The 25,922-nt window shown below is 34.0% G+C and overlaps 1 protein-coding gene across 1 annotated transcript in view; it reads right to left on the reverse strand.

The window, feature by feature from the left end:
• Positions 1 to 25,922, reverse strand: part of CRPPA (CDP-L-ribitol pyrophosphorylase A) — a 369,555-nt gene that overhangs the window by 177,259 nt on the left and 166,374 nt on the right. The window contains exon 5 of the mRNA XM_079151915.1: positions 17,860 to 17,957. Coding sequence (XP_079008041.1) covers positions 17,860 to 17,957 — 98 coding nt within the window. The remainder of the gene's footprint in view (positions 1 to 17,859; positions 17,958 to 25,922) is intronic.

The following is a 25,922-nucleotide window of genomic DNA, read 5'->3' on the forward strand; positions in this document are numbered from 1 at the left end:
TTTTTTTTTTTTTTTATGTTTTTAGTTGTACATGCATACAGTACTTTTGTTTATTTATTTTTATGTGGTGCTGAGGATTGAACTCAGTGCCTCACACATCAGGCAAGCACTCTACCCTTGAGTCACATCCCATCCCTATATTCTTAATTTGAATTAGCTTTTATAATTTTCTTTTGTAATTAAGGACGTGGACTCACACTAAGCTCTCTGGATTTGAATCTATCTCTAGGATTTTCTTGCTATGTGAGTTTTGATAAATTACTTAAGCCTTATGGTTCATTTGACTCATGGGTAAAATGAAAACCTCATAGAATTGATATAAGGGTTTGCTAAATTAATGTGTGAGAGGTAAGCATTAATTTTTCCAATACTCCTTTTCCATATAGGTCAATAGTCTGAAAAGTTTCTAGAACGAAGCTACAGCTTTAAGGTATTCAATCTTGGTAGAGATTTGAGGTGATGAATCCATCAGGTTACCAGTCGACTGTTACACTAACTATAGGACACTTCACTGTGAACCGTAAGCTGGTGGATTGTACCACTGACTCTCTACTTCATAAACTGCCACCGTAGTACTCAGACTGTAGCCAGAAGGTCATACCAAGAAACTCTTGATATACTCCCAAACCTATATACCAGATAGGCAGAAAAGCATTGTAACCAGGGATCTACCATGTCACACTACTGTTGTATCATAATTCCTTACCACACAAGGGAAGGACTAGTATTTCCCTAATTACATGACTTAAAAGTCACACAGCACAAAGATTGAAGTCTAACAAAGCAGTCATTAAGATTCCTTTGCTCTGCTGCATAATGTAGTGAGCACTGCCTCTGTTCCTGAATTCATGGGTTTTCCCTAATAAGCACTGTTCTAGAAAGTCTACTGTGTATGCTGTCAGGTCAGTCACCTTGTTTGCTTTGAATATATGTGAAGTTCTGATAACCATTCTTGCACATCATAATATATTTAAATGCTTGCTGTTATTAGTCCACTCCAACTTCCATTCCAACTTTTAGATGGCATTTCAAAACATAATATATCCATTACCCTTCAACATTTAATATTCATTTACTGGAATCTGTGCTAATGCTTTAAATAATTATGCACTGAAATACATAGCACATATATGCATAGGCAGGTATTATCACTGTCCTCATGCTATAGATAAAGAAACTAAGACACAGAAGTTTCAATAACCTATTCAGGATAACATGGCCAAAATAGGGCAAGCACTCAGACTCTGATCTGCTGGATCCCCTCAGTTCACACAACCAAAGTACACTGGCCACCATTGTTATTCTAGGTACATTTACCTTATCTTGGAAGTCATCAGACCATTACTCAGATGAGTATGATACTATAGGTACAAAAGCAACTCAGGAAAACAATCTGGAAGACATCAATTGAGTACCAACAACTTTAATTGCTGGTTCACACAATCTCCTAAATCTGAACATTTTTCTGGGTCCTGGATGGTTGGAAGAAATCATCTAAAAAATCTTCAGACTTGACCTTAGAAAAGAATCAAATGCTTTTGAACTACTATATGCAGTATATGCTGAGCAATTAAGATCATTGCAGTAATAGTCCTTTAAGAACACTCTTCCTTTGTGATTTCCTCCTGTCAAAATTCACTTCAAAGGCTAACTACTGTTATGATACAAAGTTACAAAGAGTGAGCAATGGAAAATAGCAAGCCCTAATCCTAACAAAGCTGAGCACCTATCGTAAAGAATTCAAGACTCCCAATTGCTTATACAGGTTTTATATACAAAGCTGGATAGTGTCTAAACAAAATGTAAATCTACCAAATACAAATCTGCTCAAACTGTTGAGGTTTTACTACAGAATATAATATTATAGTATAACTAGTAGACAGAGTTGTAAGTAAATGGGAAATGATATGCCTTAACTCATAAATCGTGTTTGGCAAACACAATTTGTAGTTATTACATAGCTGAAATGACAAAGAATGATATGTTGTAAAGATATATTCAGTAACATAATCTGTTTATGTTTAATAGCAATGCATAAAACATTTGCAAGCTAAGAATTCACAAGATGAAATAAATCCTGTATGTCTTAACTAAAAACACAGAGTCATGAAGATTATCCTAGTCAGTGATGGATCATTATAAGCTCTCATTTATTTGACAAATATTTTTTGAGGACTAGAGTGCATACTGAGTCCATATAAATGAGTGAGAAGTTCTGTCCTCTAGCAGCTTATATTACAATGAGAAGATAAAAACATTCACACCTGTGTTTCTCAAAGTTTAGTGTGCATCAGAATTCTGGGAAATCTTGTTACAAACACATATTTTCATTTTCTTAGATATGGATGATGCCTAAGAATATTTCTGAAAAGCTTCCAGTTAATGCTGATGTTACTAGTCCACGGATCACACTTTGAAGCACCAAGTTCAATCACTCAACCTACATTAATCTAAAAGTCCTCTCTTGTTTTAGTAGGTAAATTTACTGAGGAGTGTGCACGATTCCAGCAATTGAAAGAGAACTTTAAAAAAACCAAAACTACTAACTTCCTGTATAATCTAAAATTAATTATATATTTTATTATACCTATAAGCATGGCACACATGATTAAAATTAAAGAATTTATTACTTCAACTAATCTTCCTTCAAAATTTCACCAAATTTACATCAAAATCTAATTTACATGTACAAAATTTATTTTTTTTCTAATATGGATACAGCCAGATATGTATTAAAATAAAATTTCAGACTGTTTCCACATAAAAATTACACTAAAACAAATCAATTATATTGTAGGCAAAATGTCACTAACCTGAAATTACTAGAATCAACCTGAATACTGCCATTGTATTTCTTCAGATTCTACATAGTACACAAGCTATTTTTCATTACTGTATTTTCCTCTTGAAAGAAAAATATACTTGCTATATTTATATTGAAAAGTTTCCATTTCATACAACTTTCCACTGTAAGAAATATATTACTGTCCTATTGAATAGGCATTACTTACCCTATAGGCTCAAAATATTTTTAAAACATTATAAATAACATTTTCTACAAAATCAACCATATGACTTGTTTCAGATGTATGTGAACACATGTATATCTCAGGATATTTTTAAAGCAAGACTTTTCTAGATGAAACAGAAAGGTAGATTCAATCTTGATATAAAATCTTATTACACATTCTGAAGAATTTTGAAATGTTGCTTGTGGATGCACTTCTTCACCCCACGGCTAGGCCCCCTCCACTGATCTCTTTTCTCCATTGCTGTCTCTCTTTTCCTCACAGAAGGACTGCTCACCACCAATTTCATCACCCTTGCTGACTCCAGTTCATCTAATCGATGCAACATCTGCAACGTGCCCTTCCCTTCCCTCCTCTTTGGAACATAGCCCTTGCTTCTTGTTAGGAAATCAATCAGAACTTCTTGGGTGTACTTTATGTCTCAAACTTTTTTCAACTGTTCACATGATTGATGGACACCCAGTAGCTACCTCTATCTACAGAAACGTATTTGGCAAATGTCCAGGTGGAGAGGTATTCCAGAAGCTCACTTGTACATCATCCTATCATCATTAACCACAACTATTTATCTGATTCCTACCACATACAGAGCACTGTGCAAGGGATCAGTGATAAGAGGTGGTGAAAGATATATGTACAAGTAACAAGAAAGTAGGATGTGCAGAATGACAGCATTGTTGAGTACTTTCAGAAATCCAAGAACTAGAAAAATAGGGAGAAATTCATGGGAACTGTAATAATAGGCTAAGCATTAAACCTTAAAATACACAAGTAGGGAAAGCACACAATCAAGAAGAATGCTGCAAGCAAAGAGGAAAAAACTAACTTTGAGACACAAGGAAGACAAGATTGGAACAAGATGGTGATAACATTATTAACAGAAATATACACTGTCGAAGGTTTTGGGTTTTGATTTTTTTTTGGGGGGGCAGGTTTGTTTTTAAATACTGGGGATTGAACCCACGGGGTGCTTTACCCACTGAGTTACATTCATAGCCCTTTCTATTTTGAAACAGGGTCTTGCTAAGTGCTGAGGGTTTCCCTAAATTGCTGAAGCTGGCCTCAAACTTGCAATCCTCCTGCCTTAGCCTCCTGAGATTGTGAAAGATCTTAAATGATTGGCCAATCTAGAGGGAAGCTGACTCATATACATTGAGTAGTCAATGCAAATCTATGGAAGAGAGAAAAAAAGATTTTTACCCCAAACAGATGGGCAAGTTATAGTTATAAACTTTGGAAGCAGGTTTTAGGGTAACCCAACGATAGATAATTTATTCTCATCAGGAGCTCAGGATGTATATTTGGTTAAATTTTCCTGTAACTACCAAAATTCTGAAAACATTTAGCTAAAGCCACTAGAAACCAGAATAATCTACTTTTTGGCACTGTAAAGTAGAATAATTCTGTATACCAATAGTTGAAATGTATTTCGTAACTCAATTTGTTATGGGATATTAGTATAAAATAATATGTACTTTATTGAACAGAGTAAAACGAAGCAATGAAATAAAATCGCAGAATCCTAGAATCTCAATTTTTAAAGCATAAGCAAGTTAATATGCACATATTCACTGAAATCAACTGTTGGGGGCTGGTAACTACAACCTATATGTTAAATGAGTGATTTTCTTTATGTATTTACTTTGCCATACTGTAAAGGACCCTGTGCATGCTAAGTAAGCACTCTACCACTGAGCTCTGCTGCCAAGCAAAAAGAATAATTTCTTTCCAAATTCTATATGAATTTTCCTTCCAGAAATATTTACTGTAAACATGAAATCAATTTCCTGAATTAGAAGATAACACCCTGTTTTAGTCAGTATTTTTGCAGCTGTGACCAAAATACCTAAGAAGAACAATTTTAGATGAAGAAAATTTGTGAGGCTCAGTCCACCGAAAGCCAGCTCCATTGCTATGGGTCCAAGTGAGGCAGAACATCATGGCAGATGGGTGTGGCAGAGGAAAGGAGTTCAGAACTTCATACCATGAAGCAGAGGAAGAGAGCACATGCTCACCAGAGACAAAATATATACCCCAAACGTACACCCACAGTAACCTACCTTCTCCAACTACCCCTACCAGCTACAGTTAATACCCAGTTAATCCCTACCACTGAATTAATGCACTAATTAGTTTAAAGCTCCCATGACTCAATCATTTCACTTCTGAACTTTCTTGCATTGTCTCACACATGAGCTTTTGGGGGGGACACTTCATATCTAAATTATAACAAAACCTGACTTCAGAAATATATGCTTATAGTTTTACTTTTTATTTTTTATATGTTCTGATGGTTGCTCTACTGTAGTTATCTGTTTATTTGTCATTATTCTCAGCCAGAATACCTGAATCTTAGTCATCTTTTTATCCTCAGCACTAAGAGCAGACTTCTATAAGTACATTGAGATGCTTCAATATGGGAATTAGCAGATGGGAGACAGGGTAGTTTGGGTGTTCTTCCAACACATGTATCTTCCTTATATGTTCAACAAAATTGTGTATGAACTTTTTATGTTAGAAAATATTGCTTCTATGGAATTAAATGACACAAAGAGGCAAGTCAGGGAGATACTGAAGGTACTGATGAGTAGGATCTCCCTCTATGTTCCTCACCAGAGAAATTCACAGAATGCATTCAAACAAGGAAAGGTCAGAGTGTCATCTCATAACTATCAAACACTAAATCCCAATGCCTTCCTAATTCTTTTTTGAAATGAAACACCTGTGGAAATTCATGTTTTCATCTTCCTCCAAGCACATATTTACAAAGACTGTGTTATTACCAAGTCCAGTCTGACAGTTCCTCTGCCCTAGTCATCTCAGGCACTAACCAGGGTGCTTAGACTCTATATCAAAAGCAAAAGCTATCATTATTTGGAATGAAATGTAGCCAGAACAATTTTCCAACCAACGCAAATGGTCTTACTCTACAGTAGATAAGACAACATGTGCTTTTTATTTTTTTTTTTTAAACTTAACATAAGGTTTGTCTAGAATTTGTGAGCAATGACATCATTCTTAAGGGGACAAGGATGCACAAGACTCTCTGCAAATTACCAATTTGATTCTTTTAGGAAGAGTAATACTTTCACAGGTTCTTTTATCTCAACAATAGACACTCAAAATTTACACTCAAAAATGTAAAGCTGTATTAAATACACAGACAAAAAACAGAACAAGTGGCATTTAAAGATTACCCTACCTCCCTCATCAATAATATTTTAAAATTATGACAACCAATTATAAACTAATTTTATTATATATAAACATAATAAATACCATCTTGAGTAACCATATAGTTCAGTAGGTTCAGACTCTCTTTTCACTCTGGAGAACACATCACAAAATCTGGCTAACCAAGGGGATTTAGTGGGATGGTCCTCAGCTGGTTTCTAGGCTTGTTTCCATGCACACACACACACCTCTCGCATCTTCAAAGTGAACTGCAGTTGCTGCCATTCAGAGTCAGAGGGCTATGAGAAGATAAGGCTGTACAGTGCCATTTCACTATTATTAATTGTTCTTAGTAAATAAGTGGAAACCCTGTCTTTTCATATTAAAATATGCTGTCATAGGTATCAAAATAATCATAAAAAAAGATTTTGAATGAGTCAAGATACTTTGGTTTTATTTGCTGTTGAATTCATTTTTACTTTACTCCGACTTTGTCTGCTATTTTTGATGTTTTGTTTGACTAATATCCTACACTGAACTTAGAGAGGTCTACAATGTTTGACTAACCCCATACATTAAATTTAGTGAGGTCAATAACAAAAGACATAGCTATATACACGGGAACAAAGTGAAGCACATTCAGAAAAATAAATTAGGGACCATACAAGAGCTTCAACCGAACCAGAGCATGCTTTACACTTATACCTTGGTTTGTCATTTGTGGTTAAACAAAACAATAATTAAATTATATACTCCAGGAAATAGGAAGGAGTGGATAAGGAAAATATATACACATACACACACCTCCTCTATCCCTACTTGTTCAGGATAGAGATCAACATTCCGAAGGAGCTTCCATTTCATGGATGAAAATTGGGTTGAACATGCTTATATGTTTAGGAGTAATATGACATATAAGAACAGTAAGTACTCCGTGTCTTAGTCTTTGGAAGGAAGCAGCAGCCAGCATGAAGTTTTAGTGAAGCCAAGTTGGAACATGTCATTTCCAGCTAAAATCTCTACCATTCATTTTGCTCTTCAGACAACATGAAAATAGTGATACTAACAGTAACAGTAGTCAACTTAGCAAGCCTACAAAATTGCCTCTTGGTCTCCCACCAATCACAGAACCGTGACTTCAGTTTTATGAATGAAGTTCCTTATGTTCCCTTCAAATATTGTTCCTTTTGGTTTGCTCTTTAAATAGACAATTCCTAATTATCCTTTTAGGCCTAAATAAATACTGTGTTTGCCAAGAGATTTTAATCACATCCATCTTCTCCCAATAAATCTATTTCATGGTTGTCTTACATATATAGTTCATTTTTTCTTAGAATATTTGGACAATCTAAAATTAAACATTGTTTTGTATTTGCATTTGTTTATTGTTTTATCTCTAACTAGGCAGTAAACTCCTTAAGGATAGAAAACCACATTTCCTTAGTTCAACGCTACATCCAATGACTACTTCCTAATTAGCATTTATCACTAAATTAATGAATACAGGAACTATTGAAAGACTGATCACATCTTCCTACTTATACATTCTTACTACATTCAGAGCACTATATAGTGTCAACTATTTTTAAACATTTGCTGAGAGATAGGAAGAAGTGAGGTCCCTTTCATTGCCACCACCCTGCTCTATCTCTAGAGAGCTGTACATCTGAAGAAAGGTTCTACAAAATTCTTCAAAGTCCTTAAAAAAAAAAAAAAAATCCAGAGTTTAGCAAGACTGATAATTAAAGCCTTGTACCTTAAGTATCAGTGAAATGTGTATGTGTAGCGGGTAGGAAAGGTATCTTCTAATCAATTTGCTTCATATTTTCCTTGTTAGCAACCTCTCCCATGAATTTGGTGTTTTCCATTATATTATAGTTCGACATTTGTATCACCCCGAAGGTATGTGGCAGAATTATAGCACAGGTAATTACCATAAGCATACCCAATCTCCTCCTTCAGTTTCAGTGGGAAACATTTTTTCTTTTCACATCAACAAAACAATCCTCTCATTGTGTGTTCAGCAGCTCCACACCCACACGGGTCTGCCCCACAGATTTCAATAGTGGTGACTTCATCCTCTTTATATGTTCTTTTCAAATCAAGACAAAAGCTCTTGGAGGTACAAATGTTAGAATATGTGACATTTTGTATTTAGCAAAAATTATGAACTAAAAATTCCACAAGATAAATTTGCTTCTACAAGGAAAGAGAAAAATTATGTAAAACTAGATATATTGTTTCCCAAAGAAAAAACTTTCAGACCTTAATTGTAAGACCTCTGTCAAACGTAAAAACGTGTCTCTTCTTTCATTTCACCTTTTCTAGCACCTCCTTTAACTAGTTATATAACAGAGAACTAAAAACTGCTTTGCACTGCGTTTTTATCTGGGCCTGCAGATACCCAATGAGTAACTGAAAACAGGATAAGTATTGGCATCTCTGGTTTCATTCTGTATCTGTTTACAGATCCTTGATAAGCTCTGCACATGGATCTTGGAATCATTTAAGGAGTATACCTCAAAAGTGGTAATATAAGGTTTATTAACCCTAAATTTACCCAAACTATCTTTTTCCCTTCAAGACTGAGGACATCAAGATAAGAATAAGTAAAGTATTTTCAAAATCAGCAGGAAAACTCAATGCCAGCTTTAATGAACTCCTGTTCTAGACTCCTGGAGTGGTGCCTAGAAACCCCCAGTCTTGCCTTATACCTTCCAGGAATAGCAGAGTCCTGCAGACAGAAAACCTCATGATGAGACTGCTCCCATTAGCCAGAATAATCCTCTCATGGGAACTGAACAGCCCCTTTCAGGACCACAGGTCTGACAGATAAACATCCTGAACAGCAAATGAAAATTGACACCACAAATAAGGACTTCTCCAGAATAACCTCACAAAACCAGAACTGAGATAATTATCAACCAGACTACAGTTTGACCAAGACTGCTTAGTTAGGAATACTTCTCACCCACTGTCCCAATTCTTCTAATTAAACCTCAAGCTCATGTTAGTATTTCAGGGGTGAGACACGCTCTTACTCTGCCTTTCCAATAGGGCCATACCAATTAGAGTTCCTTTCCTGCTTTTTAACTATTACTATTCCCACTTGGTTTCAGGGCAAATGATCAGACAATTTGTTGGACTCTCAAACTCCATCCTCTGGCCTAGAAGTCTGATAACAATGTGACCTTGGGTAAATCATTAAACCAGAAGGTCTCTCTATTCAAATTTATAAGATAAAAGGGGAAATCATAGGGTGATAGTACTGTTCCTTATATATAGAAGGCTAGACATAATTGTTAGGTTGTGACTACTTAGGTGAAAAAACATTCTGATAAATATTTGATGATTTAACAAGTTAGGGGCAAACTTAGAGGTCTGGGAGGGCTAAATAGTAACGAAATCTTCTAAGATTCTCTGAGAAAGATGTAGGATGTCCAAATTTCAGTTTTAGAAGTCCTACATTAGACTTCTAATGATCTGTAGTACAGGAGAACAACTATTATTGACAACAATTGAGTATCTCATAATACTTAAGTAGAAAAAATTTTCAGTGTTTCCAACACAGAGATATAATAAATGTTGAGGCCGACAAATGTACCCATTTTTCTAATCTAATCTCTGTACACTTTTATGTAAACATTACATTGTACCTCTTCACTACATGACTTCATTTCTCAAATAAAATTTAAAGATTAAAATGCAAAAATAGTTCTACATGAGCTCTTCATTTAAAAATATAAAAAGTTTAACATAGCCCCTAGAAGATATTATGATTAGAGGTATTTGTGAAACACTGATAGCACTTTGTTTTGAATAAATGCATACTACTTAGCTTATTATATGAGCAAAATTCCTGGCTTCAAGTCAAACCTATTTTTTTAATTCCTAAGTTGCTATCTATATTTTTAAATTATACACTGGAAATTGAGAAATTTAAATGCTTAAAATTTTAAGGTGTCCCAGGAGAACCATTTTGTAAAAGAATAAAAGGGAAGAAATTTCTGGAAAGCTAAGGTTTTAATCTGACTCTATGCAGATCTCTTAATAAAACAGTACAAGAAAAATATTCACACCAAAACCTTTTAGACAGTATTTACCACAAACCCATTATTAGCGGGTAGAGATAAACTGTTGTCACCTACAAAGACTCATGCAGTTTAAGAAACTATAGCAAAAGGTGGAAGAAAACTCAAGGGAGCTAGGGAAAAACAATCATTATCAGGTAATTTCTGGTCAGCTTAGCAGGCAATTCTGGGAATGATAAGAGAAACCAGGAAAGGTTTTTGTGGGCAACAATTGAAAGTTGAACACAAAGGAGAAACATGAGGCTCTTGGTTGGGGATTTCTAGGGGGCTGGGCCCTAAGAATATTCAAAACTAATAGACTGAAGCACATATGTAAGTCAAAGGATGAGCCTGAGAGGTCTAGAATGAGAAACAGAGGTAGCGTTGAAATAACAAAGAGAATGTCCAGATAAAGGAAAAGAGCAAATGAGCATGACTCGTAGAATATGGTCATATGTTCATCTTTTCCTAAAAAGAACAAAAGAAAGAATACTATGCCATTAAGCTTACTTTGATCCACCCTCTCCTACCAATAGTTAAGATTCTCTTTCTTAAAAGAGTGGAGAGGGTTTTCTAGATAGCAGAATAGAGGAGGACCTGTTCCTGGCTGATCTGTGGCATGAAACCAAGAAAGCAGACAGGAAGCATCTCCACAATGTGGGTGAATAAAAAACAGTGGGGGGATTTGTTGGAATTTAAAACTGGACATTCAAAGCAGATAAGGGTCTCAGGAGGTTGGATATAATAAAATAAGGAAGAACTCTCCAGCAGCACAGACACTGACATGGCTGGGCCAGAAGCACCAGCCAGAGTGGTCCCTCTGTGAGCATAGCAGAGGGATAAAGGAATTAAAGGAACCTGCACTATGCGGAGGCCCGAGGCATGTCTGGGTATGGAGCATTGAGAGATCAAGGATGTTGCCCAACAAACCTGAAAGACACTGCACAATATATCCATGTGTGGGGAAGGAAGGCACCATCCCTCCAGGCAGCATGCAAAGTACTAAAAAGGAACCATTTTGGAGCTTCTACATGGTGACCAGCAGCTAAGGGGGTCAGTTCCAAGCGGACTCGAGTATGGCCCAAAATACAGGCCCAGTAAATAACCATTGAACAACAGTGTGTTTATGTGACCAGGAAAAATTCAAATGAGAGGGGTTTATACAGAGGTCAACTGGTTGTTGAAACCCACCTCACTCTACCACTCCTCCTCCAATCCGACTGCTTACAGGACCAGCTGTGACAGATGCATCAGGCAAGGAATTCAGAAGGGCAGGGGCAGGAGATATTGGAGACTAAACTCGAGACCAGGAAACATGGGGTTCAAAGGGCGAAATACCAAACTAAGAATTGGGTCCCCCACCGCACAACTGGAACCCAGGGGAGATCCCTGGGGTACAGTGTTCCAGCGTGGACCAGCAAGTACTGGGCATGGGAGGTGTGCTAATTTAAACTATCCAGACCAAATGGCATTCAGGGAAGAGCCTAAAGCCTACCTAAAACTAAACCCTGCCTCCAGGTTTAGCTCTCCATCTCCAGTAATCAAGAGAGTGGCACATCATGTTCCAGGTGACCCCACCTAAAACTGCTAAGAAGAGAACCTGAGAATCTTTCAAACTCCAACAGACAGAATTCTTTAACTTTTCATCAAGGATTGTTCTTTATTATTCTTTTCATCAAGATCTTTTCTTTATTATTCTTTTGTGACCTTAATGGTACATGAACATTTATATATACTCATTTTATTCTTCTCATTTCTAGCATTTTTGAAGCCAGTTATTTTTCATGGATTTGTTTTTTGTGAACTAAGATGTTTGATTAGTATACTTTAGTTTTGTTTTGTATTCTTTTATTTTTATTTTATATTTTATATAAAATAAAATATATTTTCACATCATATATATGATGTGAAAATTTAAAATATAAAATATGTATATATACACACACGCATTTATATATAGCTCCTATTTCCCTTGTTTCTCTCTTTTCTTCTGCTAACAGCCAATCATTCTTTCACTCTTCCTTTAATATTTTACTTCTTCTCTCATAATCACCACATCCTATGTCACTTCTGTTCTCTCCAGTTCCACCATTTGAAACTGTAAACACTTATGCAAATTTGCTGTTTTTATTCTAGGCAATAACTGATCGTATCATTTCTGTTTACTGTGATAATTAACATTGTAGACATCATAGTAGGAACTATTTTGTTAAATGCTGTTTATTTTATGCATTGGTTTTTGCTATTGCTTATCTCTCCCTAAACACTGAGGTACTAGAAATCTTCAGGGACACTAAGTCCACAGAGTAGAAACTCTACTGCTTCATATCCATATGGTTAGATGGGTAGACACACATACAACATAAAAAGGCAAAGGAACACATTTCCCAAAGCAAACCAAAATACTCCAGTAATAGAATCCATGGACACCGTAGTGAAAGAAATTTCAGAGGAGTTTAGAATGTACATAGTTAAGCTTATCTGCAAAGTAAACAATGGCATAAATAATTATATCAAAGAGAAAATACAGGAAATGAAAGATCACTTCAATAAAAAGGCAGAGATTCTGAGGGAAAAAAAAAAACAAACAAGCAGAAATCCTTGAAATTAAGAAAAAATAAACCAAATTAAAAATTCAATAGAAAGCATTACCAACAGACTAGACCACTTGGAAGACAGAATCTAAAGCAATGAAGACAAAATATATAATCTTGAAACTAGAGTTGACCATGGAGAGAAGATGTTAAGGAACCATGAACAGAACTTCCAAGAAATATGAGACAATGTGAAAAGACCAAATTTAAGATTTATCAGAATAAAGGCACAGAGATACAAAGGAATGCACAATATTTTCAATGAAATATCATCAAAAAATTTCTCAACCCAAAAAAATGAAAAGAAAAATCAAATACATCAAGCTGACAGGACCCCAAATGTACAAAATTACAACAGACGGACACCAAGGAACATTATAAGGAAAATGCCTAGCATACAGAATAAAAATAGAATTTTAAACGCTGGGAGAGAAAAATAGTAGATTACATATAGGGGGAAACCAATTCCGATCTCAGTGGATTTCTCAACCCAGACCCTCAAAAGAAGAGATACTGGAGCAACGCATACCAAGCTCTGAAAGAAAATGGATGCCAACCAAGAAACTTAAACCTGGCAAAATTAATCTTCAGATTTGAAGAAGAAATTAAAAACCTCCATTGATAAACAAAATTTAAAAGAATTTGCAACTAAAAGGCTGAGTTACAGAACATTCAACAAAATATTCCATGAAAGTTTAAAAAAAAAAAAAAAAGTGAAAACCAGCAAAGGGAGGAATTACACTAAAGGAATACTCAAAGGAGAAACAAATTCAAATTAAAAGCAAGAAATAAACCCAAATGACTGGGAATACAAATCATATCTCAATAATAACCTTGAACCTTAATGACCTATCCTCATGTCAGATTAAGTAGACTTTAAGCCAAAGTTAATCAGAAGGGACAAATAAGGCCATTTCATCCTGTTTAAGGGAAGTATACATCAACAAGACACAACATTCTTAAGTATTTATGCCCCATATAATGGAGCATCTCCATACATCAAACTAACCCTTCTCAATTTCAAGAATCGAATAGACTACAACACAATAAATACTGGGTAACTAACATGCCTCTGTCACCACTGGACACATCCTCCAAACAAAAGCTAAATAAAGGAGCTACAGAAGTAAAAAATATAATTGATAATTTAGACTTAACAGACATGCATGGAATATTTCATCCATCAATGACTGAATACACTTCTTAGCAGCACATGGATCCTTCTATAATGCAGACCTATTAATATAGACCTTGCTATCACATATGTTGGCATACAATTGTAATATTAATTTAATATATTTTTAGCATCTGCAGGGTTATTTTGATAGCTTCCTTTCCATTGATATTAATTTTTGTGTTCCTTCTTTTTTGTGGATTAGACTTATTTTTTAATCAAACTTAAGCTGTATTATTTCTTCTCTATTTCATGTATTTCTGCTTCTACTCTTATTTTTTCCTTCCTACTACATAATGTGAAAATTATTTGTTATCTAGCATCTTCCTGATACAAGTACTTTAAGTTATAAATGTTCATCTGAGTACTGTATCATCTTAGAGATCCTGATATTTTAAGCTTTTATTATCATTTAGTTCAAAGCACTTTTTATTTATTTTTCTTGTGCTTTCTTCCTTGACCTCTGAGAGATTCATGAGTGTGCCAATTAATTTTCAAATAATTAACATGTGGAAGTGGGGTTCTATATTTCTTAAGATGACTCATTTGTAATGTAATAAGTCATGCAGAAACAGTCTGCATGATTTCAAAGCTTAAAAAAAGTAATGGAAATGCTTTTTTTATATTGATTGTATTGGTTATATACACATCAACATTGATCAAATTGCGTACTTCAAACATGTGCATTTTATTGTACTTCAGTTTTACCTCAATAAAGCTATGGGGGGAGAAAAGAGCATCAGTGGGGAAAAACAAATCTGACAGAAGCTTAACATAAGAAATAAAAAAGAATAATATTTATACAGACAATGAATGCACACCAAATACCTATTCACAAAACAGATGAAAATCATAACAATATTTAATAAACTAAGAGAAATTCTTAAAATCAAAATTGGAAAAAATTAGAGTTATTAGAACTGAAAAACTGAAGAAATTCATTCATTACAGAAATGAAGGCTAAAATAAATAGACTATAAAGGCAAATAAAATGATTTTTTTTCATGCCTGAAACAAAATAAGAAATTGGAAAGCAAGAAAATTCTAAAACTCAAAAATTCTAAAAATAAAAAAAATAGATTTTAAAAATCTATGAGAAAGCAGTAGCTATAGAATATGGGCAAAGAATCATGAAATAGGAATCTCCAAAGAAAACTGAAGTTAACAGAAAAGGCTAAAAATGCCAAAATAATTTTCAGTAAATAAACTTTAAACAATAAAAAAAACAGATAATATAACTAGATTATCAACTAAAAAGGGCTATCACAGAGAAAATTCCAATGAAATAACTGGACTTTAAAGGAAAAAGAATTATTTGGGCATTTAGTCAAAGAGACCAAATCAATCCCATTCACAATAGTCTCAAAAAAAATTAAATATGATACAATACTTGGGAATCAATCTAACAAAAAAGGTGAAAAACCTCTACAATGAAAAACTACAGAACAATAAAGAAAGAAATTAAAGAAGATCTTAGAAGATGGAAAGATCTCCCATGTTCTTAGGCAGAATTAATATTGTCGAAATGGCCATACTACCAAAAGCATTATACAGATTCAATGCAATTTTTCAATTAAAATGCCAATATCTTTCCTCATGGAAAGAGAGAAAGCAATTATGAAATCCATTTGGAAAAATAAGAGATCCAGAATAGCCAAAGCAATACTTAGCAGGAAGAGTGAAGCAGGAAGCATCACAATGCCAAACCATAAACAATACTACAGAACTATAGGAACAACAACAACAATAAAAAAAAAAAAAACAGCTTGATATTGGCACCAAAATAGACAGATAGACAAATGGTACAGAACAGAAGAAACAGACACAAACCCACATAAATAGTTATCTCATACTAGACAAAGCTGCCAAAAAAAAAAAAAAAAAATAGAGAAAAGATAGCCTCTTCAACAAATGGTACTGGGAAAACTGGAAAACCATATGAAGTAAAATGAAATTAAACCCCTACCTCTCACTGTGCACAAAAATCAACTCAAAGTGGATCAAGGATCTACGAATTAGACCAGAGACCCTGAGCCTAACAAAAGAAAAAGCAGGTCCAAATCCTTATCATGTCAGCCTTAGGACCTGACTTCCTTAACAAGATTCCTAAAGTGCAAGATACAAAATCAAGAATCAATAAGTGGGATGGATTCAACTAAAAAGCTTCTCAGCAAAGGAAACTATCAACATGAAGAGAGACCCTACAGAGTGGGAGATAGTCTTTACCACATGCACATCAGATAGAGCACTAATTTCCAGGATACATAAAGAACTCAAATTTAACACCAAAAAATATATAACCCAGTCAATAACTGAGCTAAGGAACTGAGCAGATATTCACAGAAGATATACCATTGATCAACAAATATATGAAAATAATGTTCAACATCTCTTGTAATTTGAGAAATGAAAATCAAAACTACTCTAAGATATCATCTCATTTCTGTCAGAATGGCAATGATCAAGAATAAAGGCAACAATAAGTGTTGGCAAAGATGTCGGGGGAAAAGGAACACTCATATTGCTGGTCAGACTGCAAATTAGTGCACTCACTCTGGAAAACAGTATGAAGATTCCTTATAAAACTTGGAATGGAACCACCATTTGACACAGTTACCCCACTCCTCTAACACCCAAAGACTTAAAATCTGCATACTACAGTGATGCAGCTACATCAATGTTTATAGCAGCTCAATTCATATTAGACAAAGTGTAGAACCAACCTAGATGCCCTTCAATAGATGAATGGATCAAGCAACTATTACTCAGCCCTAAAGGAGAATAAAATGATTGCATTTGCAGATAAATGAATGAAGTTGGAGAATATCATGCTAAGCAAAATAAGCCAATCCCAAAAAACCAAAGGCCAAATGTTTGCTATGAGAATGCCGATCCATAATGCAGGGAATGGGAGAGAGGAAGGGAGGAACTTTGAATTGGGCAGAGGGGAGTGAGGGGAGAGAAGCGGGCAGGGGAATGGAAAAGATGGCAGAATGAGATTAACATTGTTACCCTGCATATTTGTATGATCACACCCATGGTATAACTCTACATCATGTACAACCAGAGAAATGAATAGTTGTGTTCCATTTGTGTACAATGAATCGAAATGCATTCTGCTGTCACGTATAACTAACTAGAACAAATATAAATACAAAAAATTAAATCACCTTGGAACATTTACTGTTATTGCTTGTGCTCTAATTATTAAAAAACATTTATTTTTTTCCTAATAAAAAAAGAGATTAAATTACCTATAAGAAAAAAAAATTACATGTTGGTCACGTTTGTTCAAAATACTTCATGATAAAAGAAAATGGTGTGGAATACTTAAGATGATCAAGGGAAATTTTCTGAACCAAGGTTTTATTTTGTTTTGTTTTTAATCTAGCAAAAAAATTGAGAGTTTTGTTCACATGAAAGAACAAGGGAATACTGCATCCATACACCCTCCCTAGACAATCTTTTGGGGGACTACTTTCAGATAACAAATGATTTGTGTGATATCAACATAAGGATTGACACCACATATGGTGGCACATGCCTGCAATCCCAGCAACTAGGGAGGCTGAAGCAGGAGAAATCAATTTAGCAAAGTCCTAAGCAACTTAGCAAGACCCTATTTCAAAATAAAAAGTACAGGAAAAGAAAACGGGAGGGAGCATATTCAGGTCCTAAGTGTTAAGAGACCCAAGAATCCCCCTGAGGCAGAATGATAAAATTAAGACCAAATGATGTTCATGCTTTATCAAGCAAGATACCTTTTTTCTACAAATATCTGTGTCAAAGTTTATCAAAGTATGTCTTGAAATACTCACGTTTAATTCAGTTTTTAGTATTTCTTCAAGAAGATGACCTATATGTTCTTCATTTTCTTTTGGGTCCATAACTATACAAATTTCTTGTGAAATTCTCTCTGAAATAAAAATGGAAAAAATGTGAATTTTCACATTCAACAAAGAATAGAACAAAGACTTCCCACGTGGACACCTGTGTTTATTTGCTTTTCAAAGCCTTTGACTAAGAATAAGGAGGTTTTGGCTTCAGGCCATGTGGACTGACCTCTGTTGTACACCAAGATGTCCTCAATTCTTTTTATACCCAACTCAACAAATCTATGGATTAATTTTTTGGGTGGAAAACCAGTCATACCACAATTATTGGAAATAAGAGATCTTAGTAACTGGAAGTCACAACCATTTGGTTTACCAATTTCTCTAGAATGACAATTTAATAAAATCAAGTTCTTGCATTCACTTTATCTTAAAAAGTAAAAATAGTTCAATCTTCATAACTTTGAACTTTCCTCTTAGAACTGCCTTCATGTGTCCCAGAGATTTTGAAAAGTTGTGACATGTTTACCTCTAAGTATTTATTTCATCTGATTTCTTCTGCTATCCATCAGTCATTCAATAGTGTATTAGTATCCAGATGTTACAGTAGTTTCTATTTATTTTGTCATTAATTTCTAGTTTCTCTCCATTATGATCTGATAAAATGCAAGGTATTATCTCTATTTTTGTATTTGCTACAAGTTGCTTTGTGACATAAGACATGGTCTATTCTAGAGAAGTGTTCATGTGCTATGGAGAAGAAAGTATATTCAGTCATTGATGGATGAAATATTCTATATATGTCTGTTAAGTCTAAATTATCAATTGTATTTTTTACTTCTATAGCTTCTTTATTTAGCTTTTGTTTGAAGGATCTATCCAATGGCAACAGAGGCATATTAAAGCTACCCAATATTATTGTGCTGTGGTCTATTTAATTCTTGAAATTGGGAGGGGTTAGTTTGATGTATGGAGATGCCCCATTGTTTGGGACATAAATATTTATGATTGTTATGCCTTGATGTATAGTTCCCTTAAGCAATATAAAATGGCCTTCTTGTTCCCTTATGATTAAAGTTGGCTTGAAGTCCACTTAATCTGAGGATAAAAAACCCTGCTTATTTATGTGATCCATGGGAATGATGTTTTTTCCCATCCTTTTACCTTCAGTCTTTGGATGTCTGTGCCTATGAGGTGAGTGTCTCAGAGAGAGCTTATTGTTTGATTTAAAAAAAAAAAAAAAAAAAAAAACAATGTGCCAGTATGTCCTTTGACTGATGAGTTTAGGCCACTGATATTCAATATTATTGAGAAATTATTTGTATTCCCTGTCATTTTGATTTATGTCCAGTTTTTAATTTGAATTACTTTCTCCTTTGATTGACTACTCCTTTAGTGTAGCTCCTCCTTTTGCTGGTTTTCAATTTTATATTTCATTTCTTCTTCATGAAGTATCTTAGATTTTGTAGAGCAGGTTTTCTAATCATGAATTCTTTTAACTATTGTTTACAACGATAGTTTTATTTCATCCTCAATTCTGAAGTTTAATTTTGCATGCTATCGGATTCTTGGTTGGCATTCATTTTATTTCAGAGTTTGATATGTATATTATTCCAATACCTCATAGCTTTGAGGGTCTGTGTTGAGAAATCATCTGAGGTTGATTGGTTTCCCTCTCAAAATAACATGTTTTTGTCTGGCAGGCTTTCAAATTCTATCCTTATTCTGTATACTGGACAGTTTTATAATAATGTGCCTTGGTGGGGGTCAGTTTTAATTTTGTATATTTGGGGTCTTATAAACTTCCTGTATCTGGTTTTACATTTCAGTCTTTAGATTTGGGAAATTTTCTGATTATTTCATTGAAAAGGTTGTCAACATGACCCCATGTAACACTACTGATTAAGGAAGTTAAGAATATTATAAACTCCAAAGGAAACAATTCTTTAATTTTCATGGAGATCTTTTTGTATTTTTTCTCTTTTCTCTGTTAAATTGTGACCTAAAAGTTCATGGACATTTACACATATTCATATTTGGTTTTTTTCTTCATGTCTAACATTTTTTAAATCAGTTATTTTTCATGGCTTGGTTTTTTAAGGACTAGAATGTTTGATTAGTATATTTTGGTTTTGTTTTGTTTATATTTTTAGTTTTAAAAATTTTTACTTTATATATCTTTTTTTCTCACTTATCCATTTTCCTAAATGCTCTTTCACTTTTTCCTTCTGCTAGCCAATCTCTATGTTTCTATCCTTCATTCTTCATTTATTTTTTACTTTTATCTTCTCTCCTCCTTCCTCATAATCATCACATCCCATATCACTTCTGTTCTCTCCAGGTCCACCATTCAAAATTGTAAACCCTTTTGCAAACTTTGCTGTTTTTATTGTAGGCAATGACTTACAACAATTCTGTTTATTATAACAATACTGTAGATATCATTGCAGGAACTATCTGGTCTAATGCTATATATTGTTTGCATTGATTGTTATTGCTTTATCTCCCCCTAAGCGGAGAGGTACTAGAAACATACAGGGATACTATAAGTCCACAGGGTAGAAACTCTACTGCCTCAGATACATACTTTTACAAGGGTAGACACACAAGAAAGAGCAAGGGAACAAATCACCCCAAACAAAGCAAGATAATTCAATAACAAAATCCATCACACCACAATGGAAGCAATGTCAGAAAAGAAATTTAGAATGTACATATTTAAACTTATCTGGGAGGTAAATGATGATGTAAAGAGTAAAATCAGAAAAAAACAGGAAGTAAAAGACCACTTCAATAGAGATTCTCAAAAAATAAAAAAACAAGCAGACATCCTCAAAATGAAGGAATCAATAAACCAAATTAAAAATTCACTGGAAGGCATCACCAACAGACTAGACCACTTTGAAGACAGAGCTTCAGGCAAGGAAGACAAAATATAAAATCTAGGAAATAACATTGACCGTGGAGAAAAGATGTTATGCAACCATTAAAAGAACTTCCAAGAAATATGGGATAACTTGAAAAGACCAAATTTAAGATTTATCAGCATAGATGAAGCCTCAAACATCCAAATCAAAAAAATACACAATCATTTCAATGAAACAGAAGCTACTCTAACCCCTGGAGACTAAATAATGTTATTGAATGATGACTTGATAGCAGTAAAAAATCAGGGATGAAACAAAAAAATACTTAGAGGTAAACAACTTATCAAAATCTCTGGGACACTATGAAGGCAGTTCTAAGAGCAAAGTTCATTGCCCTCATTATATTCTTTAAAAGGGTAGAAATTCACCAAATAAATAACCTAACATTACATCTCAAAGCCCAAGACAAATAACAAATCAACACCAAAAGTAGGAGAAGACAGGAAATAAATTTCATGATGAAAAAGGAAATATCAACATGGGCATCACTGAAATACAGATGATAATCCAACTATTTTGAAAATCTATATTCCAATAAAATACAAAATCAAGGACATCAAGAATTTCTAAAGACATACAACCTACCCAAATTGAATCAGGAGGACACAGAAAATTTAAGCAGATAAAGTTCAAGTGATGCAATTGAAGATGCTACCTAAAGCCTACCAAAGCCTACCAAAAAAGAAAAGTTCAGGACCAGATGGCTTCTCAACTGAGTTCTACCAGACCTTCAAAGAACTTACACCCATCCAGCTCAAATTATTCCATGAAATAGAAAAGGGGGGAACCCTTTCAAACTCATTCTATGAAGTTATCATCACCCTGATACCAATACCAGACAAAGACACATCAAGGAAGAGAACTTCGGAATAATATGCCTGAAGAACATAGATGCAAAAATTTTTAATAAAATATTGGCAAACTGCATACAAAACATGTAAGAGGTAGTACACCATGACTAAATGGGGTTCATCCCAGGAACAGAAGGCTGATTCAACATATGGAAATCAATAAAGGTAATTCATCACATGAATAGACTTCAAGAATTGTATGATTATCTCAATAAATGCAGAAAAAGCTTTTGATAAAATTCAGCATCCATTCATGTTCAAAATACTAAAAAACTAGGGATATAGGAATATACCTCAACATTGTAAAAGCTATATATGCTAAACCCAAGGCCGATATCACTCTAAATGGAGAAAACTTGAAAGCATTTCCTCTAAAAACTGGAACAAGACAGGAATACCCACTCTCACCACTTCTATTCAACATAGTTCCTGAAACCATAGCCAAAGCAATTAGACAAAAGAAAGAAATTAAAGGGATACAAAAAAGAAAAGAGCTCAACTATCCCTATTTGCAGATTACATGATTCCATATTTAGAAGCCCCCCCCCAAAAAAAAAAACAGAACAAAACTTCTAGAACTCATAAATGAATTCAGCAAAGCAATAGGATATAAAATTAACACCCATCAAACAGTTGTGCTTCTATACACCAATGACAAATAAGTTAAAAGAGAAATCCAGAAAATTTTCCCGTTCACAATAACCTCTCCAAAACAAAATATTTGGGAATCAATCTAGCAAAAGAGGTGAAACACCTCCACAATGAAAACTATAGAACACTAAAGAAAGAAATTGAAGAAAATCTTAGAAAATGCGAAGACTTCTCATGCTCTTGGATAGGCAGAATTAATATCATCAAAATGGCCATACTACCAAAAGCACTATACAGATTTAATTCAAGTCCTATTAAAATTCCAATGACATTCTTCATAGAAATAGAAAAGGCAGTAATAAAATTCGTTTGGATAAATATAAAGCCCAGAATAACCAAAGCAATGCTTAGGGAGAAAGGTGATGCTAGAGGCATCACAATATCAGACCTTGAATTATACTAAAGAGCTGGAGTTAAAAAAAAAAAAAAAAAAAAAAGGCATGGTACCAACACAAAAACAGACATGAAGACTCATGGTACAGAATAGAAGACACAGACAAACCCACATAAATACAATTATCTCATACTAGACAAAGGTGCCAAAAATGTACATTAAAGAAATATAGCCTCTTTCACAAATGGTAATTGACAAACTGCAAATTCATATGTAGTAAAAATGAAATTAAACCCCCTTCACTCACCCTACACAAAACTCAACTCAAAGTGCATCAAGGGCCCAAGCATTAGATCAGAGATTCTGTACCTTCTAGAATAAAACACCCAATTCTCCATCATGTCTGTGTAGGAATCAACTTTTTCAACAAGACTCCTAAAGCACAAGTAATATCAAGAATCAGTAAGTGGGATGGTATCAAACTAAAAAGCTTATTCACAGCAAAGAAAACAATGAAGAATGTGAACAGAAAGCATACAGAATGGGAGAAAATTTTTACTACATGCACCTCAGATAGAGCATTAATCTCCAGGATATATAAAGAACTCAAAAAACTTAACACCAAAAAAAAAAAAAAAAAAAAAAAAAAAAAAAAAAATCCCACAAATAACCCAATCAATAAATGGTCAATGAACTATTTTCAGTTCACTGAAGAAATAAGATCAACAGATACATGAAAAGTGTTCAACATCTCTAGCAATTAGAGAAATACAAATCAAAACTACACTGAGATTTCATCTCACTCCAGTCAGAATGGCAATTATCAAGAATACAAGCAATAAATGTTGGCAAGAATGTGGGAAGAAAGATATACTCATACATTGCTGGTCAGACTGCAAACTGGCGCAGCCACTCTGCAAAGCAGTATGGAGATTCCTCAGAAAACTTGGAACCACCATTTCGCCAAGTTATCCCACTCATCAGCATATAACCAAAGGACTTAAAAATCAGCATACTATACTGACCCAACCACATCAATGTTTACAGCAGCTCATTTCACATTAGCTAAACCATGGAACCAACCTAGATGCCCTTCAACAGATGAATGAATAAAGAAACTGTGGTATATATACACAATGGAATTTTACTCAGCCATAAAGAGAAATGAAATCATGGCATATGCCCATCAATGGATGGAATCGGAGAATATCATGCTAAGTAAAATTAGCCAATCCGCCCCCCACCGAAGAAAAACAACAACGAAAATCGAATGTTTTCTGATATGTAGATGCTAAGACCCAATAAGCAGTGGAGGGGAGAAGAGAAGTACTTTGGATTAGACAAAGGGAAGTGAACGGAAGGGAGGGGGAATGGGAATATGAAAGACAGTAGAATGAACTGGACATCACTTTCCTATATTTATATGAATACATGACCAGTGTAACTCCACATCATGTACAACCACAAGAATTGGAAGTTATACTTCATGTGTATATGTCAAAATACATTCTACTCTTATTTATAACTAAAAAAGAATTAAAAATCTTTTTAAAAATTAGGTTTAGACACACAGCTATTCTACAGGACTAAAATGAACATGAAGGAACGATATCCAACACTTACTGAATGTCAGTCACTTTCATATGAAAAGTCTTAATGCTTTCATTGTCATTATCCCATTCAATGCCTCAAAAAAATGTTTTATTTATTAGCTAAGTGTTGTAATTCCTGTTTTTCCTAACAGATATTTAAATCCATGACTTCCCAAAGATCACACCTTTCTATCATGATGCCTATACCTAAAGAGTCATATTTCTCAATGCTTCTCACAGAAATAAATTAAACAACCAAAAATATAATATATAAATACAAAAGAATTTACAAATGCAACATGGCAATGAATCATTTTGACTGCTTGATAAAATAACAAAAAAATTTTGAAACAAAACACAGAACATAGTGGATCTTCTTCTTCTTTTATCATATGTCCTTTTTGTTAGTCTAAGTTCTACACAATGTAAACCATCAGTCAAATTAAAACTGGCATATTACCATGCAACAAAATAAGAAATACAAAAAAAAAAAAAAATAAGCAATGAAAAATCTATTTTTTTAATCTTCTATCATCTTCCAGCTATCCTAAATGTTTTTTATTTAGGAATCTCTCATTGCCATGTAAGTTTTTCAATCAGTTTCCAAAACAACAGAGTTTTGGGGGGAAAAAATGACATTTTTAAAATAACAAGCTTTCTAATGAACCCAATATATTCCCCTTTCCAAAATTTTAATTTCTATGAATAGTGGTTTATAGTTCAGTGTAGTCATTTTACAATCTGTTACATTTACTTCTAATTGTTAATGCTATTATAAACCAACTTTAATTTCATCTACTTGTTACATAAAAACAAACATAAGCAGACCTTGTAGTCAGTAAAAATGCTATATTTACATATAAACTGTTTTATTAGTCTTATTTCCTTCTTTCCAATTCATAATTTTATTTGATAGTGAAAAACTCAGAACTCAAAACTCCATGTTCAGGAGAAAAACTGATCATTAATATTACTGCCTTATAAAGTCCTGTCATATTTCATTAAGCAATCATACTGTTTAAAGTTGAGAAGTGTTCATTTCCTAATCTCTAGAAAACTAAGATTGCTATCATTTCTTCTTTTGAATTCTTTTGTAGAATTCACTTGTAAGCCAACTGCATCTATGGGAGAGCCTTCAATTACAGATGTAGTACTTACAAATATAAACAACTATTCATATTCTTTTTGTCTTTATCAGTATAGTAAGTTGTATTTGCCCAAGAACATATTTGTTTTATCTATATTCTCATGACTACTAGCATCAAGTATACATTTGTTTTCTTTCAAAGTCCCTAAGAGCTCCATTAATGCTCCTTTTTTATTTTATACTAATTATTTAAGCCTTAAATATTTTTGTGATTTGGCAAGATATCATCTATTAAAGTTGTCCAAAAAAAAACTTTCAACAGAGTGCTTTGTAACAAATTACTATAAATATAATGGCAAAAACTAACACCCATTAATTTCATTATTCTTTAAGGCTAAGTAATATTCCATTGTGTATATATATCACATTTTCTTTATCTATTCATCTGTTGAACACCTAAGGTTGGTTCCACAGTTGCTATTGTGAGTTGAGCTGCTATAAACACTGATGTGGCTGTGTCACTGTAGTATGCCAATTTTAAGTCCTTTGGATGCAAACCAAGGAGCATGATAGCTAGATCAAATAGTGATTCCATTCCAAGTTTTC

Source organism: Sciurus vulgaris, assembly GCF_902686455.1.
Source record: "Sciurus vulgaris genome assembly, chromosome: 8".
NCBI classification, from domain to species: domain Eukaryota; kingdom Metazoa; phylum Chordata; class Mammalia; order Rodentia; family Sciuridae; genus Sciurus; species Sciurus vulgaris.